This window comes from Microchirus variegatus (genome assembly GCF_963457635.1).
Source record: "Microchirus variegatus genome assembly, chromosome: 22".
In the NCBI taxonomy this organism is placed as follows: Eukaryota; Metazoa; Chordata; class Actinopteri; order Pleuronectiformes; family Soleidae; genus Microchirus; species Microchirus variegatus.
In genome coordinates, this window is record NC_139823.1 from 13,625,679 (window position 1) to 13,644,771 (window position 19,093).

Consider the following 19,093-nt stretch of genomic DNA (forward strand, 5'->3'; position numbering starts at 1 on the left):
GCACTTTTTGTTGGCCGAGTAACTGAACGTGTATGAACTAACAGATGGACTCGCCACAGTAGCCTGGATGTTTGCCCCCGTCAAACTGTTTAAGAGGTTGTTTTTGTCAATGGTTTGTGTTCTGTAAAAAAAAAAAAAAAAAGGCCACTGGGAGTTTAGTTGTTATTTGAGTCAGGAATGCCTGTTTTTAGAAAGTCAGAGGGAACCGCAGAGAGTTGGCGGCGCGACCGCAGCAGACTCTTCGTGAAAGAGAAGCCAGTGGAACAACAACCCTGTTAAAAACCCGACTCCTGCGTCTGCAGCTTCTGCACCGTCACGATAAATTAAACTAAGACGGAGAGAGTGGGGGGGAAACGTCTCGAGTTTTAAAAACACAACAAATCATAACAAAAAAACACACTCGCAAGTTGTGGTGAGACTTGGCCATGTGTCGTTATGGTTGGCTTGGACAAAAGAGGTGAAAAGATGGATTTTTTTTTGCGCCTGGAGTATATTTAAAGTTTTACCGTCTCTCCTCACATGCCTGTCCCTCAACTCATATCCTGAATCTGTCGTCTGGCTCTCTTGGTTTTTTCTCTTTCTCTTTCTAACCATCTTCCATAAATCTGTCTCTGTTGTCTCTCAGCTGCTGTCTCCACTTTCCCTCCCTCACTCTCTACACCCCGAAAAACCTCTCCTTTAAAAATGTCTTATATGGAGCTGTGAAACAGCCTGATTTGACCTTTAATGACCCTGCAAGCGCACATCGCTCTCCTCACCTCGTGTTACCTCTTCTCTCTTCCCTCTCATTTACATTTCCGTCCCTTTTTTTCCCCACATCGTTTCTTGAGCTTTTCTGTATTTTCCTCTTTCCTTTGCTCAAGCGTTCGAGTCTCTATTCCTCTCTCCTTGTCTCAATTTATCTTATTTACCAGGAAGGATATGGAGCTTTTTTTTTTTTTTTTTTTCTCGAGCTTTCCTGGAAATTCACTCTTATTAATATTCTGTGGGCTTTTGGTATGTTTCACTACCTACTTTTTGCACTTTACTGCCATGCACCAGAAGCAGAATCTCAACATGTGCACTACCGTTCAAAAGTTTGGGGTCACCTATGCAATTTTTGTTGTGTTTTCCATTAAAAGTCACGGTTTTATTCATCTAAAGAGTTGCAAAATGAATAGAAAATATAGTCAAGACATTGATACAAGGATTTTCAAGGGTTTTCTAATCATCCAATAACCTTCTAACGCCATTAGCACAATGTACCAGAACACTGGAAATGGGCCTCTATACACCTATGTACATATTCAATTAAAAACCAGACGTTTGCAGCTAGAATAGTCGATTACCACATTAACAATGTACAGAGTGTATTTCTGATTTATTTAATGTTATATTCTTTAAAAAAAAACATGCTTTTCCTTCAAAAATAAGGAAATTTCTAAGTGACCCCAAACTTTTGAACGGTAGTGTACATTGCAATGACTTTAATCACACTCTGGAACACGTCGAACAACATGAAAGGTTTTGTCCTGCACTCAGACAGCTTATGTAAGTGGACCGGAGACCACTTAGAAAGTAATTTATGGTCATTGACGCGTCTATAATCAGTTTAATCACGACGGAATCCCAAATGTAAATGTATTAATATTTAATCCGCCCTGGATTTGCTGCATCATAATCACTCAGGTCAGCTGAGTACACATCATATCACATTCACTGACTTTTCCCAGCGCACGGGGAAATCCAGTCCTTCATTCAGTGTGTGGTTCTTAGATCAGATTTCACAGCACCTCCAGCTTTGTTGTGTTAATTTCTGTTTTAATTTCATGATCATTGGTGTTTGGATTGGAATGATGTGACTTAAAGTTGGTCTTATTTAGATATGAACTGTACATGAGTTTAACTCGTATGACAATAAATCTGGCACAATAGAGCTTTTTCACAGCACATATTTCTCAACATTAAATAGTAAATTAAACACAGATTTGACCAGTGACATTAATTTAAGTTCCACTCTTACTTTAACTCCAGTTTGTTGTTGTTCAAATATATGTGTAGGTATAACTAAATACTTGACACTTTAACCTGTACAAGAAGTAGTATTTTTGTAAGTATTATATTTAAAAAATGTTTTCTTTCTGTATCTTAAATAACTCCCACTACAATACATGGTGGTCTCATAATTATATAATGTAAGGACTTTGTTTTGAGTTAAACATAATTTGTTTATAACGACAAACTCTTAAAATTTACATAACTTTGTCCATTTTTTTTGGATACGCTCTATGCTTAAATGCACATATGTAAGAATGTGGACAAAAACGGTTACTACACTCAAATTCAAAATAACATCAAAATACCATCTCCGCCATTGTAGCTCAGACGTAAATGGCAACACGTGGTTGCTCGGCAGCTGAGACTCTACTGACTGCAATGATTGGTAGACGGCGGTAGGTGGCGCCACATGCCAAAACATGATTTCAAAACATAAACATGATTTGCAGTCTGCAAAAGATTTTTTTAATGCAAATATTTTGTCTGTACTGTTGTTGTTGGTGAGTTCACTTTGTTATATGAACATTATTCCTGAGTCTCTGTGACATATTAGGAGGATTTTATGGCCAGTTGCTTTAGATTTATTACATAATGTACCTTTAAATTAAAAATATATATATATACATATGTATCTTTTTAAATTTTTTTATTGCTGGGCCTTTTTAATGCTGGAGCAAGTGACTGATTTGTGCTGTCAAGAACAACAACAGCAGCAGCAGCAGTGGGCGCTGATAACTCCTTAGTTGTGTTTAGAATCAGTGTCCCGCTGTGCCATTCATCTCACATCGGTGTAAATATTTATGTTTGTGTGTCAAATACTCGTGGGCTGCAGGAAATAAAAAAGAAAAAAAAAGAAAAAGGTTTTCTGCTTCAAAGTCAGATTAACAAAAGGACTCGACAGCCTTTATTGTAGTTAAGAAACAAACGGTTATTTATGATGTGAAATGGTTTTCACAGCTGGACACACGTGTGTAAAACTGCAGCAATGGATTCGCTTACAAGGTCCTCGTGTCTGCCAAGCTTTAAGGAAGGCGTTTAAATAGCATGAAATTAACAGGGTTCCTACGCAGCTATGAGTATTTCCCAGGTCTGGATGAGTATGGAAAAAGGAAAAAAAGCATGGAAAATGTTAGTGTTGTTTCCAGGCTATTACCTCACTTTCTAAAATTAAATATATTATTATATACGAATCAAAACAAGTTGAAAGTTTCATGAAAAATGAGTGAAGGATTTTAAAATCATTTATTTACATAATAAGCATCTAACAATTGGTATTCAGATGTTTCATATTGACTGAAAAATCCTCAGAGAAGTCTGGAAAAGTCTGGAATTTTTAAATGGAAAATGTGTATAAATAAACAGATTTGTTCACTTTAACAGGAAAAAACGTAAAAAAAAACAATGGCCAAGAAAAATGAAAAAAAAGAAAAAAATCCATTTTGTGAAGTTTGGAAAATCCATCTGATGTAGAAGCCTGGCCGAGAAATCTTTTTATAAATTATCATTCATTTTTATTTGTCGGTTCAGTGTTTTATCTTCCAGATATATATTTATATAAAATCATGGAATGAATGTAGAATCAACACAAAAAAAGTCAATTTAAATTTAGACTGTTTTAATGGCTTTCTTTAAACTTAAAAAAAAAAAAAAAAAACTTTACAAGTTTCTCTCCTGTGAAGGTTTAGGAACAAATCTGAAAACACACTTAAGTTTTGTTCAACAAGCTGTTTAAAATGAAATTTTCCGCCATAGTCCTTTTTCCTATGTCCATGTTGTCTGACGCCCAGTGCCTGACATACTGTGTGGGAACTGATGATTGTGTATGGCAATCAAGCAACCAATAATTAAAGTGCATCCTGTGTTTAAAACACTGTTAACTTACTGAGAACATCTCGTCTGTGTGTCCATCAGGTTGTTCCGATCACGGACGTCACAGCCAAAGGTGAGTGTCCTCTCTCTTTTTCATCATCAACAAAAACACATTAACACTCAACCACACTCGCCATTAGTGAGCCTTCAGCCAGGGGGCGACTGTGAGTCAGGAGGAGCTCTAGTCGTCCTCTGATCTGAAGGTTGGTGATTCAATCACTGGCTCCTTCATTCCTTCATGTTGAGACGTCCTTGGGCAAAGACAAGTGCTGTATGAATGTGTGTGTGCAGAGGTGATTCTAGAGTCTGTAGGGGCCCTAAGCAAAAATTCCTAGGGGCCCCTTCCAACCAGTGTTCAGCACCATTATGTAACAAATAATCTGACGCCAACGAAAAATGTATTAGTTGAAATGAATGAAATAACATGGTAATTAAAACGTATGTGAAACTTTAAATGTAAAGAACAATAAAATACTGTAATTGGCTTTTAAAAAAACTATATAAACTTAGTAAAAAAAATGAATTACACTGTAAAGAACCCACATTTTAAAACAATATAAATATATAGAACAATAAAATACTGTAAATAACTGAAAAAAACATATATAAACTGAGTAAAAAAAGATATGCATTACACTGTAAATAATCCTCTACATTTTCCAACTTGCAGAACGATAACTTCACACAGGTTAAAGTGAGGTGGGGCCCCTTTAGGGAGGTTTCCTACTGAGATGTCATTGCAAATCGCCTATTGTGTTTTTAAGGGGGACGGGGGAGGGGGAGGCGGCTGCTCACTGCACATTTCAGTAAAAACAGCCTTCATGCTCCGAGTGTCGGGGGGGCCCCCTATCAGCTCGGGGCCCCAAGCTGTTGCCTGCCTTGCCTGTTCACAAGGCCTGTGTTAGAAACTGGTGCTTTTGTGCCATTGCACGTGTAATTACAGAAGACGACCACTAGAGAGCAGCAGAGTATATCTTTTTCTTTGCTGCCTCTCGTTCTGGCTCATCCTCTGAGAGGGAAAACAAGCATTTAAGGTGTAGTTGAAGGGGCAAGGTCAAAAAGGGCAATAGTACAGCATATTGACATGAAATTTAAATTCAAATGTGTTATGTGTGTACTTTTGAATTGTATTTAGGGATTTTCCTTGCATGCTAAAGTGATCTCCACTGCAGTGCAGCTACAGAAATGCGTGCAGTGAGAGGAAACGTCGGGGCGGTGAAGTTGTTCTGAGATTTCGGTTACTTTGAGAGAGAGAGAGAGAGAGAGAGAGAGAGAGAGAGGGGGGGATTAGACGGGCGAGGATTCTGCTCACTGTGCTAATTCATAACCCTCCCGAAAAAAGACGAGCCTCTCTTCCCTGAGAGTCCCCTCCTTCTCCCTCTCACTCTGCCTCCTTCTCTGACTACTGATAGGGCAGACATGGAGTCAACGGAGGAGAGAGACGCCGAGATAGAGGAGGAGGAGGCAAAAGGAGGGAGGGAGAGAGTGTTGGGATACGAGGGGAGGACTAAAGTAGAAACAAAGAAACGCTGCAGGTGTGTGGAGTCGGCCACTCTGACTCTGGGTAATCATTAGTGTGACAGCTGCGAGAGGTGAGGGTACAGGTAGACCGTTCTCTGCGAGTGTTCTCATCGGTCACATCGCAGCGAGGCAAGTTTTACAGAGCAAGCGTAGTTCGGCGTGAAAAAGTGCCGATCGAGGCATGGCCCTCCTTACCAACGGCGCACAGAATCAGGACTCCTATTACTGCCTGATCCGACGCAGGTTCAAGAGGAGACGCAAGAAACGCTCCGAACGCAAAGGTAAAGAAAAAAACTCTGACACTGAGAGAGAGAGTGATGCTTTGATGGTGGACAGTAACAGGTGGAGGAGAAGAGCTGCACCTGTTGTAATGAACTATTGTCAAGTTTTTTTAACATCAGCAAACTGCTATTGTTATTATTCTTGTTTTTTCTGTGTCGTAAACCATGCATTATGTTTATTCTTTAGTAAGTGTAGGCAGTTTCATGTAGTTTCTCTAATAAATAAGAAATTTAAAGAAAGATTTAAAAATGAACTTCCTCTAATCCATATATGGTCAATATGTTGTCATATAAATATTATTTCCTTACCGGTTGGAATCACACTTTTACAGGGAGTTAATTGATTTGTGTCCTAACCAGCAGGATACTGGGACACATGATTATTTTTTAACCCTTTAAGATACCACACTTTAAGTCACTATATCTCATTTGAAAAATGCACCAAGTTGAACTTACTAACACTAAATGTGACTTGTGAATGTTGTACTTTATGAATTATGCAAACCAGGTTTATTATGAACAGACGTCTCAACCGTTTGGTAGAGGCCTGTATCTGAAATACTGTAGGGTCTAATAAAAATATATATATATATTGATTGTCATTATGGTTATCATAAGGAAATAAAATAAAATAAAAAATGCAAAGAACATTTTTTTCCTTTGCTTTTTTTCTTGGTGCATACCTTAAAGGGTTAAATCAAGTTTTATGTAGTTTCTGTTTCTCCAATAAGTTATTTAAAAAAAAATAAAGAAATTTAAAGAAAGATTTATAATTGAACTTCCTCTAATCCATATATGGTCAATATGTTGTCATATAAATATTTACTACACATAAATGTCAACCTGTTGGAATCACACATTTACAGGGAGACAATTCATTTGTATCCTAACCAGCAGGATACTGGGACACAACCAATGATTATTTCTTAAATCATGCATTATGATGAGAATTAAAGGACCTGTCAGGGTTTTTTTCAAGAGAGGAAATGAGTTCTTTGTTTACATTTCAGCCACACACTATATAATATTATCCATTATGTCATCAGTGCTTGATAGAAACCAACATGCCAAAAATCGAAAATGCAAGAAATGACTTGTTTGTGATTTGCAAGTCATTTAAATTTAAATTTAGAATACCATGTTTCTGTCATTTATTGTCTGTGATGAACCGACCAAATTTGCAGCCCTGACTTTTACACGTCTCTTTGTGCGTCCTGTGTAGTTCAAGGTTTCGAGCAGATTTTCCGAATGTCTGAAATGCCTGGTTTTCAAACCTCACTTTTCACGCTCTCTAATGTGAGTGCGACAGCTCTGTGTCCCTTTTTCTGACTTTTTTTTCGCTCTGAGCTAAACTCTCCCCGAGGAGTTGGCTCTTGCTCTGCGGATTAACCTAACAGCGGAGGTAGTAATTACTTAGGTGGCCACAGCTCACTGGAAGCATTAGCCATGTCTCAGCCACTTGCTTTGACACCAAACACCCCCCAAAACACCCCCCAGTCGTTCGCCGAGTCGACTCCATTCATTCAAATAAATCCAACCAGTGCTGATGTGGCATTTTTTTCCCCCCTTGAATCGCACACTCCACTCCCGCTCAGCTGCAGACTTTACTACGTCCATCAGCATTACATACATCGGTTTCACGCCTTTTCACTCTGCCTTATCACTAGTGGAATGAAAGTCGCACTTTTTTTTTTTTCACCATACCCAGAGAAGCGATGACATAAGCATGGGCTTTGGACCCATGTTGCTCTGTTTGCACTCTCAGTCGGCTTTGTTGCCCCTGCAGTGGAAGCCTCCTGATAAGTCGCTTAGCTCTTTAGCGCCTGGAGTGCACCGCGCCGGTTAGCGGCAAAATTCTTGCTGAGATGATGAGGTCGCATGCTTACTTAGTCATCAGTCCAATGATGTGATAGCGACTGGAGGAAATCTCCCCCTGAACAGTGAGGACAGTCGGTGCCGCACCACTGAACTGGACAGTCCATTAAGTGTAGATTGGCTCCTTCCACAAGGACACTCAATGTGTCGATACGGGGTCGTCCAGGGTCACGGTTTTGAGGAGCCATCTCTCTATAAGCACTAATCCACAGTGCGGCCCTAAAACTGAATTTATATTCATTACACTTTTGACCTCATCTCGGCGCTTTAAAAGGACACATTTCATTTTACAAAAAGAAATTGTTTTTTTCAGTCATGAATTTTGACAGTGTTTGTGTGTGAGCCTGCACAACATATTGAAGGAACACTTCACCCGTTTGCATTTAGCTTTGTATTACTACTGGGACCTCATTCCCAGAATGTAAACAGTGTCCACCATCTTTGCTAACAGTCACTGGTGGGCACGTAACAAAAAAAGAATGAAGATATTTCTCAACTCGGGGGAAACTGAGGTTGGGAAGCGCAATCTTTCAAAAATTCCTGTTAGCGTGACTATTGGCAAAGATGGCGGACACTGTTTACATTCTGTGAAAATGAGGTCCCGTCCCCCTACGGGTGGGTCTAAAAAGTGTGGAACTAGTGTTACAGTTGAACAAGGCTTGGTCCAAGTGTCACTGGTGGGAATGAAGATATTTCTCGACTCAGGGGAAACTGAGGTTGGGAAGCGCAATCTTTCAACAATTCCTGTTAGCGTGACTGTTAGCAAAGATGGCGGGCACTGTTTACATTCTGGGAATGAGGTCCCAGTCTAAAAAGTGTGGAACTAGTGTTACAGTTGAACAAGGCTTGGTCCAAGTGTCAATGGTAGGAATGAAGATATTTCTCGACTCAGGGGAAACTGAGGTTGGGAAGCGCAAGATTTAAAAAAAATACTACCCCATTCTAGTCATACAAAGCTGAATGCAAATCTGTGAAGTTTTCCTTTAACTGTATATTGAAGCCAGACAAACGTGGCAATTCTAGTGACTTACCTGCGTAGCCAACGAGGGATGATTCATCTTCAAAAAAAACATGTCTTTGTCACCGACAGCTGACATATTGGCTTGTCATGGTGGGGAAAGCACAGGTGTTACACAAAACCTTACCAGTTGCACAATGTTTACCAAACTGTAAAAAAAACCCACAGGTGTTTTCACCTTTAGTGGACAGTCGTCACCAGCAGAACAGTTTAAGAAGAATGACCATAACTTGACGGTAAGGTAAACTTAAATGGTCCTAATGTGGGAGAACCTAATTTCTAAGGAACTTCTCAGGAAGTTTAGGGCTAAAATTTGAATTTTGGTTAGTTTAGATTTAGGGTTAGACATTAACTGCTCATGGTTAGGGTAGGGATATATTTTAGGCTGTCCAAACAAATTTGAGAACTGAGATTATGAAGTTGGTCCACGTCCGTTTGATGAAGTTCAAACCCAGGCTAAACGTTCATCACTTTCATTTTATTGATTGATTCATTTTTGAAAGAAGATCTACAAATATATTTGGCGACACCAGCAAGATCTGCGACCCGTCCGTGTGTCCTGGGAATGTCTGGTCAAGAGGGACCTTGAAGTGTTGAGGCATGAAACCACACGTGGGCGGCGGAGGAACGTCATCGTCCACGAGTGCCGCTTTACTCGGATACCACTCTGGAGCGTCAGGGTTTAATCCTTTGGAACCGTGGTTTTCGTCATTGGCGAGAGGCGGAGTAGTGAGTGTTCGCTCTTTTTCTGAGGAAGAATCCGAGTGGTAGTCGGATGTCACGTCTGTCAAAGTACTGATCGCCTTCTTGGCGACATGTTTGTCCTGTACCTCATCATTTGAGAAAGTGGCCACTGAGAAGACCATACTTTCTTCTCCATACCTGCAACAAACCTCCCCAGGATCCACCCACAGCGTGAATTCATGGGGCAGTCCCAGGTCGCTGTAGTGAACTCCACTGTCCCTGCAGGCACGAAGGAGCACTGGATCCTCCTTGTTGAACCTGTTGACTCTGAGACACCTGTACGCCTGTCCTTTGCTGGGATTATCGGGGTACCAGTGTCCTATGAACCTCTCACGCAGTGCAACGCCGAGCCCCTCAACAAACAGCTCGACCTTGTGCGATTCCAGCCTCCCGGCCATTATCAGCAGCCTCTTCAGGTAGACCTGCACAGCTGCTATTTCTTGTCTCATGCTTCAGATATCTTTGGTTACATTTGAGCTGTCCATTTTTTCTCGGGGGCACCGGTCCAGGATGCGTCCAAAGACAGAACGGGAATGAAGTGATGGTTTCGAAGGAGGTAGGGTGACCTGGGGTTAGGGTTAGGGTTAGGTGAAGGATCTTCAAAGCCAATAAGAATCTTCAAAGACATGGAAATTATGTGGTCATTTGTCCCTCATTGAGCCCAACTTTGGTGGGAATGGGGGTAAAAACAAGGTAAGGGGATGATGGGGGGTTGGGGCTGGGGAGATGAGGAACTTTGAGAGTGGAGAAGAATCCAGGATTAAGGCACAAGGACGAGAAGAAGGAAGGAGAACTTTGGACTGTGTTGAAGAACCTGAAACTGTGATTAACAACTTCGATCTGTGGAGGGCAGCGTTGCATCTCGCAGTGTACAACCTGCCGGACGTATTAAGAAGAAGAAGAAGCCCCGATGGTCTTGTAGAGCATGTAGGCGTACAGCCTGCTGGAAATACTTAGAAGCCCAACCTGCATGTGAGTCTCTGTTCTGACGCTAATGGGTTTGGTGTTGAAGACAACCTATAGTGACTCTCTATGTCCTGTAGCTCTTAGACCACAGTTACACTAAAAGCAAGGCTATTCGCCGTGTGATCAGTATGATGAAGAGATAGAACATTTGTTGCCAGCCAGCATCAACGGAGATCAATAATTCAGAATAGAAATACAGTACGAAGCAAAAGTGTTACACCACCATTAGATTTGTTGTTTTGGCAATGCTATAATAACCATACAGTAATTATGTCTCACTTTATTGGAACACATCCAGACAATACTGGAAACTATCTATAGATATATACATGCAGTTTGAAAATAACTAGTAAGTATTTAGTGTGACCTACTCTTACATGACCCTGATTCTCTTAAAACTGGAGCGGAACCATCATTAATGTTACTGGTAAAACATGTGTTTGTGCTAAAAATGTTGAACAGATCTATTACGCCACATTTTATTCATGACAGGCTTGAGCATGACATGTTTTATGAATTAAACGTCTTGAAAAGTTGGTCATTTATGGGACGCATCATTCCAATCCAAATGCAGTTGATCACAGAATTTGATAGAGATAAAAACAACAAAGCTGTTGGTGCCCAAAGACTAAAGACAACATCATATTCATTATATTATTATACTTACATATTCTATTGAATATTACATTAGATGTATGAGCTTAATTCTTTAATTTTAGAATATACATTGCAGATTATTGTTGCGTACTGTAAGCGTCGTGACAACATCGTATCTTGAACCTTATGGCGATTAATGTTCCGTGTTGTTAGGCTCAACGTCCTCCACTGCCCGTGCTGTACGGTACTGTACGTCTGCTCGTAGATGATCTTGATCTTATATTTGCTTTTTGAAATGAACTGGTCTGTACCTTGCACAGTGACTTTCAAAACGCTTAACTTAAGCACATCTTCCAACTGATAAGTTCTGCAATGCATCTCTCATAAATGTGCTTGGCCACGACACTTGCAGACAATGCTTTCCAATGGACCGTATATGAAATATGGAAAATGGGGGAACAGGGGCCTTTACTGCCATGTCAGCAGAATCTTTAAAATTAGCTTTTGCAACTAGAATGGGGGGTTGGAGAGGGAGGGGAGATCTGCACCGCGCCTGACTCTTAGAGTCCATTGCACTTTTCCTACAAGATTCTGTTTTCACTTTTCCTTTTCTTGCATCCTTCCTACCCCGTATCTTATTCCCTCATCCCATCACCTTCCACTTTGTCTCCTTAATTTGCGCCTTTAATTATTCGCTTGTTGATATATTCATATGCAAAATTATTTAAAAAAAAATTATATATTCAGACAATTCCCATCTCCTGTATGCAGACGCATCGAAAAAGCTCAGACAAACCTATTAACATTTGACAGCAGTCGCAATAGGAATCAAATAGAAAAACACAGTCGCCATAATTTACCTAACAAAAAAAAACAAAATAATAATAATAAAATGTTAATTATGAGCCGTGATTCATTTAGTGCCACGGAATTTTCAGGCACCACAAACACAGCGGCGCTCTGTCATGATAAGAAATGAGTTGTGTCTGCATGTCTCAATGTAATTAGCCTTGATTAGCATGCTGCTAATGACTGTAACAGACTGACAGAGGGAGGGAGGGAGGGAGTGTGGGGGTGGGGGGGGGGGTTTGTACCGAGACTGCACCAAACCACTGAGGTGTGTTTAGGTGGTGACGAGACGCTCCACAGCCCCAGTGGATGTTTGCCTCTTCACCACGACGGAGATAAACTTCATTAGTACAGATTCTGTGTCAGTGTACATTCCAATGCTTTTATTTCCAACGCTGCTGCGTTCATGTCACAGGTGTGTAGAGGAAATGGGAACAGGACAAATATTTCATTTCCAACTAAACTGATTTTTTTTTACGCCCCCCCCCCAAAAAAGCATGTGTGTTTGAACACCCGTCACTCTCCCCCTGTGTCGGCTGACGAGAATTTTTCTATCTCCTGTGAGCTCCTTCATCCTGCTCTATCTCTGCCGCCCCGTCACCTCTACCTGTCTCTGCCTGACATCAGCGAAGGCACGAGGTGTGAAATTCAACTCCCGGGTGACGGTGACGGTGACGGCAGGCGTGCACAATTCTACATGGATGCATCCGTGTCCCTGCGCGGCGTTCATTTTCAGACGCCCCCCCCCCCCTCTGCAGTACACACACACACACTAACATGTATGAGCATACGGTCATATATCCATCTCTTTGGGGAACAGGGACCTTGTGTGTCTGACCTGGCCTTGAATGGAACAAATGAGATTTATATGGAATATAAAGATGCAATATGAGGTTAGTAATCAACTGCTACTTGATTGCCAACTATTGTGGATAATTGATTGATCAGTTTTCTTTTCCTACATGAGAGTATCTTGGAGTTTCTTTCTGCAAATCTTTAGTTTGTTAATGGAAGAAAACGTTTGAGTTGTCATCATTTTATGGACCAAACAACTAACCAAAAGTTTTTTATTAAGATTAAAGTTGGGGGTTGTGTTGGTTAGAAGTATTGGGACTGTAGTTACAGTACATCTCAAGAAAATAATGTAATTAAAATTGATTTAACAGCACTGAATACAGAAAATATGTATTGAAATAGTAGATATTTTTCATAGAAACTGGCTTCTACTGGCCAAAGTATTTAGAGTGACCTCCCCTTAAGGTCGGTCTCACATTGGATGTGTGTGCAGCACTTTTCATTTAGTCAACACATGGTAACTTATGAGAAATTTTCACACAGGCTGCTTTTTTATTTATTTTTCCACATCTCACAGCAAAAATATACATTGAAAATGAACGTTTTTGACACTCTAAATCTCACAAACAGAGCACGTCCTGGTTCTGTTTCAAAATAAAAGCACTCTGGCATTTCTGTAGTCAGACACCATTCTTTTTTGGAAGTTGAGTTGGATATTTATGGGATTCAAAAGTATGTTTTCTTCACATAGTAGCTAAAAAACAGCTTTACACTCAAACCTGGCTCCCTTAAACCTTAATGTCATGGGTAACACCTGTGTTTGTGGTAGTATGTCATGTCAAAAATGACTACTATAACACCGGGTTTATACAAGACATGCTCGAGCATTACATACACATGGTGTGTGGGTTTAACTCATTCATAATTCCAATTCCTAGATTAAAGAATTTGAAATATCATTGTAATTTTGCATCAGCAAGGCCAAGAACAAAGCCAGATGTGGCCTAAGACTTTCACTAAGTGCTGAGTGACTAGAAAAACATCTGTTAAGTGAAATGCTGAGAGTGTTTATAAAGACGTTCTTGAACTCTTTTTAGACTTATCTTTCTCCCTTTTGTTTGTTTACTGCAGTTGGCGTCTGTAACGTTGCATTACCGTCTCCTCTTTCCTTCTCCAATTCCCTTCATTTGGGATCTGAATCTCAACAAAGTAGGGAGAGCTTCAGTTTTACAGCCACGTCGCATTGAATTCAAGCCTAAGACTCATCAACAATCATGAGAAATGGAGTGTTACTTTCTGTTGGAGACACCAAATAACAATATTATCCCGATATAATGCACAATATTTCACTGTATGGATGTTTCACTGTATCTGTGTGCACGTGTTTCTGGGTTTTTTTGGGCAGTCCCTCACCTGTCGGGTGCCTGAACATTGAGCACAGTGGCGGTGGTCCTCTTTGAGAGCAGGCGTGCTCCCACGCACCCACACACACACACATTCGCACACTTTCAAACACACTTGAACATACACTCCCTTTTTCACCCCCACAGGCGCTCGGTGCCTATGCTGTGTCATAAATCAGAGCTGTCAAATAGATTTTACAGCTCCCAGTGAAAAGAGGAGAGGCAGCCACCCAACAACCTTGAAGAGATGGAAGAAAGCAAAAAAAAGTAGAGGAGTTCTGTTGTTATTAAACCCGATACCTGGACCCAAGGAATCTATTAAAAAGTAATGGGGGCAGTTTTTCACCTCACAGTGCATGAATATACTATATAAACAAGACTAACAGGGGTCAGTGTGATGGGTCGCTATATTTACATCCGGCATCAGTATGATACATTATTTATTTCCATCATTTGTAAGATGCAACAGCCATCCTGATAATATCTTAAATGAGACATGTAATTTGTTTAATCATCAATCATGATACAGTTCCAGGGTATCCGTGGGGTCTTAAAAAGTCTTAAATCCAATAATTTGAATTTAAGGCCTTAAAATGTCTTAGATTCTCCTAAAATCTCATAAAAGGTCTTAAATAAAATGTTGAATGGTCTTAAGAATCCAATAAAGTTACTTTTATTTAAAACATGCATAAACTTCAGTCTCGCTTTGAAATGTTTCTGATGGCCGTGTCAGCGACATACACAGGGTAACGTACCGGTGCACCGACAGCAGACAACAAAGGAGGTCATCCAGCAGCTCGTTTTTTCCGCTCGGTTCGTGGCTGTTTGTCTCAACAAGGCGCCCAATCAGTGGGCTGTCGTGCATCTGGCTCCAGCCGTTCTGTACCGTACCATTACTCCGGTACCCCAAGGGAAGGGTACCAAAAAATAGAAAAGTTGGGGGCTGTTTGTTTTTGTACTATTCCTAATGGAAATGCAAAACAAAATACATCCTGTACCATACCGAGTCGTTCCACTCGGTAGAAACACGCCACAGCTAAACTTCTATTAGTTACTTGTTCAGCTTTTTGTTGATTCTGCATCAAACTGAACACCTTCACCCACCAATCGCTCCATCAAACTTTGACTGAAGTTAGCATTCCTTGTCCTGCTACGATAGCGAGTTACTGTTGTTCACGCGTTGTATTCTAGCTTCTTGTGTTTAGAAAGCAACAGTCACAGCCCCTCCACACATGAACGAAGCCTGCAGGAGCTGCTCGGGAAATAAATGTCGAACATCCATTTGCATAAAGTCGTAACACAGCATTGTGAATGTGAAAGATTAGCAAAAAAAAATGTGCTGACGGTTGCACATCATATCCAAAGTTGTCCACTGATAGTAAAGATGTACAGAGAGATGTATATCATCACTGTTTTAACATCTCTAACCAAGGATGGTTTGTGACCTGCTTTGACGGCACAAGAACTCGATTCAACAAACCTTTAAAGCTTCCAACGTGTACCCCCGTTTCTCTATAATTGTCAATCGTCTTAGACGCCTTCCTATCCTGAGATTATGACTCTAAATTCCCTGATTGGAGTTTAGGCTCATTGGATGTCGGGGTCTGAATGGCTGCCTCTTAATATGCAGAGTGGAGGAAGGGACTGTACGTCCAGCGGAAAGGCAAATCACTTCTGGCAGCATAATTCAGTGGTCATTAGAAGGGCCAAATTGAATAATGAACTCGGAGGTAAAGTGTGTGTGTGTGTGTGTGTGTGTGCGTGCGTGGGAGTTCATGTGCATGTCTGTTTGATGAGACAGCGAGGTCCGTGTTGGGTGGTCGGACTCGGTGGCCTCCATATCTTGGCCCATCAGTTTCAATCAAGCAGCGCGACAGGCTCTCTGCGACCCCTCTCCATTAGGCCACTGGTGACCACACGTGTTCTCTATTACGCTCTGCGTTACCTGGTTAGTGGCTGCAGACACCACCTAAGGAAGCAGGAGGGAGGGAGGGAAGGAGATGGATGGGAAAGGTCTGCGTTCCCCCTCCAAAAAAAAGACCAAATTCCATTTCTATCAAGATTCTTCTTTGTCTTTCTTGCATTTGTGAGCTAATCACTGGGCTGCCAGTACTTTATTGAGGAAAGTAATGGGATTGTGCAATGGTGTCAGTAGCACTCACTTATCTAACCTCATACACCGACATCTCCCAGTGATATTTTCCCCCGCTCTTTCTTTTATTTGCTGCCCCTGTGACGTTTGCCCACCTAGTGATTTATCTTTTTAAGGACAATTCCTGCACACATGGGGCTTTTACTGTCCTGTTGTAGTTACTTGTGTAGACTTCGGGTCATGTACGACTTATCTCTCCAAGAATTTGTTTTATTTCAAAGTAGATATAATACTTTTTTTTTTTTAAAGGTGCCATATGTAAGAATGTGCCAAAAATGGTTACTACATTCAAATTCAAAATACTGAGCTTTTAGGTTTCGTTTTCTGACCTAACTGGCAACCCATGGTTGCTGAGCAGCTGAGACTCTACTGACTGCAATGATTGGTAGAGGGCGGTAGGTGGCGCCACATGCCAAAACATGATTTCAAAACATAAACATGATTTGCAGTCTGCAAAAGATTTTTTTTAATGCAAATATTTTGTCTGTATTGTTGTTGTTGGTGAGTTCAGTTTGTTATATGAACATTATTCCTGAGTCTCTGTGACATATTAGGAGGATTTTATGGTCAGTTGCTTTAGATTTAGTACATAATGCACCTTTAACCATGGTAATCCTCCAGATAAGACAATTTTGTTTTAATCAGACTGTTTTTGTCGTCTGTCGACAAACAAAACACAGATATTTAGTCCTTTCAATTCCCTCATCTCTGCAGAATTTAACCCAAAAGCTTGGTTTGCTCTCACTCTTTATCAAATATTTGCAGTTTCTCCTGACTTGGACGTCGCACTTTGTCATATTGCGATTTTTTAATTATGTTTGCGATCAATTGTGCAGCCCCGCTGCAGGTTATTGATGGCAGTCACTTAACTGTGGTCTAATACACATTCTGCTAAGCTAGGGTTGATAGGGCTTGAAATGTGATGCCTTTTTTTTTTTGTTCAGAATAAGGGGAAAATAAGACGAATGGACTGCGAGCGGTCGCTTTACCCGTTGGGCCTATCAGTCTGTGTTAGCGCTGCTGCTGAGAGGGTTGTCTCATAGGCAGGCTCTCCTGCACCGGCCATTTCCCATGGCCATTTGTCTATGTCCAGTTCCTTTTCCCTTTTCTTGCTGCACACTGTTGTTTTTTTCTTCTTCTTCTCCTCTCCTCTTCCTCCCCCTCATCTTCAGAATCCTCATTTTGAGACGATAAGTCTTGTTGACTCTGTTGTTTCTTCTCTCTTTACTTCAGCTTTGGTTCTTGAAAACACTGCAGTTCTCCTATTACACTTCTCTGTCGCTTTCGCAATGTTTTGAAGTTGTTTTTCGATGTCAGCTGCTCTCATCCACACACTTTGTCACGGTTGTAGCGAGTTACCTGAAGCCATTTTGGAAATAGTCCTCTGCTGGAATGGGAACTTTGTTCTGACATTCTAATTGGTTAAAACATTCTACAAAAAAAGAAGTCTATAAAGTAAAAATTGGATTTTACATAAAAGCATGGTTTGCCAAAGTGTGGTATTGTACAGCCATATTAAGATACATAGAAAATATAGATATTTGTAGAAACTAGGGCTGAAGTTCAGTAGTTATACTCTTAGAAATAAGGGTTCCAAAAGGGTTCTTCTGCAAGGGCTGAGGTTCTACCTGGAACCATTTGCTTCTGAAAAACCCTTTCCAGAAGAAAGGGTTTTTCAAGGGTTCTTGTTAACACTAATGGTTCCAGTAAGAACCATTTTGACCCAGAGAACCCTTTAAAACCCCTTTCCTGAACAAAGGGTTTTAAGAGGGTTCTTGGTGGAACCCTCTAAAGCGGTTCCAGGTACCTTTTATAAAAAGTTTCTACCTGGAGCCAAAAAGAGTTCTCCTATGAGGACAAGCCGAAGAACCTTATATGGTTCTACTTAGCACTTTTATTTCTAAGAGTGCAGTTGGGATAAATTGCTTTCTGTCACAGAATATTTATCAAATTATATAAACTCACACAATGTAAAGCATCTTTTAAAAAGCCTGTGATTCTGGACCAGGAATCATCCGTTCTATCCATCCATTCCATGCTTTATCCTCCACGTGAGGGTCATGGGAAAACGACTGGGAATCAAATTAATGCAGAAAAAATTAACTAAAGTTTCTATTATTAAATTAAACACAAACATGTATGATTTCATAGTGTAGTTAAAAAGTTCCCCGTATCCAAACAGAATGTGTGTGTGTCCTCCACACAGTGTCTGTGTAAATGTCCACATGCTTTGTGGTGGTGTCACCGCTGTCTGCTGAGTTTTAGCGGCCCTGCGGGGCTAAGCAGTGACTTGTTCTGGCTTTGATGGACACAGGGAGTGAGCGGCCTGCTCCGGCCGACCAAAGCCAATCCTTTTCCCCCCCCTTCTGCCCTTTCACACACCCCACACACCACCACCCTGGCTCTACTGGTGCTCGAGGGAATCACAGCCACTCACGCTGTTGATTTATGAGCACACCTGAAGTCAGCCTGAGACGTTTGAGTGAAAGGAAAAAAAATGCTTTATATATATATATATATACAGTGGTTAGCTATAATGTATTAGAGCAGCTGTCCTAAAAACCAGGAAAACTTCAAAATTTATTTTAGAAATCTCTCAAAAACTTGTTTAAAACTAAAAAAAAAGTTTGGCAAAAATTCACCGTCTCACTCGTCTCTTGAGAAATGAATCAAGCGTGACATTCAACCACTGAAACTAATTTTTCTCTTCGCGAATGCAGGTAAATAACTTTAATTTGACGTCTTAATTAAGAAATAATAATGCGTTGTTGTTGTTTTTGTTACACAGTTAATTTGAAAACTCACGGATAACAACAATATTTATATTTTTTAGGATTTTAGGATTATTAAAAATATCATTTCGGCTAAAGAGCTTCTACATGCAGACGTATTAAAATTATATTTGATAATTAGGAGTGCTGTTAATGTAGGGCAGCTGTGGCTCTGGGTGGTTGTCTCATACGTTATTTGTTTAGCACTGTATATG

At 40.6% G+C, this 19,093-nt stretch overlaps 2 protein-coding genes across 4 annotated transcripts in view; one reads left to right on the plus strand and one right to left on the minus strand.

Annotated features, from left to right (window-relative positions):
- Positions 1-5,608: 5,608 nt before the first annotated feature.
- adarb1b (adenosine deaminase RNA specific B1b) overlaps positions 5,609-19,093 on the plus strand; it is a gene marked incomplete at both ends in the record, with an annotated part of 46,700 nt that continues 33,215 nt past the window's right edge. Inside the window, one exon of one of the 3 annotated variants that reach the window (XM_083908493.1) lies at positions 5,609-5,708. In XM_083908493.1, coding sequence (XP_083764619.1) covers positions 5,609-5,708 — 100 coding nt within the window. Of the gene's footprint in view, positions 5,742-19,093 lie in introns of all 3 variants that reach the window. The other 2 variants (XM_083908495.1, XM_083908494.1) reach the window with 2 other exon arrangements.
- Positions 9,075-9,794, minus strand: LOC310942905 (protein BTG3-like; the record flags this gene model as incomplete). The annotated part of the gene is made up of 1 exon (XM_083908371.1): positions 9,075-9,794. One exon carries the CDS (start codon positions 9,792-9,794, stop codon positions 9,075-9,077), a length of 720 nt encoding a protein of 239 aa, XP_083764497.1.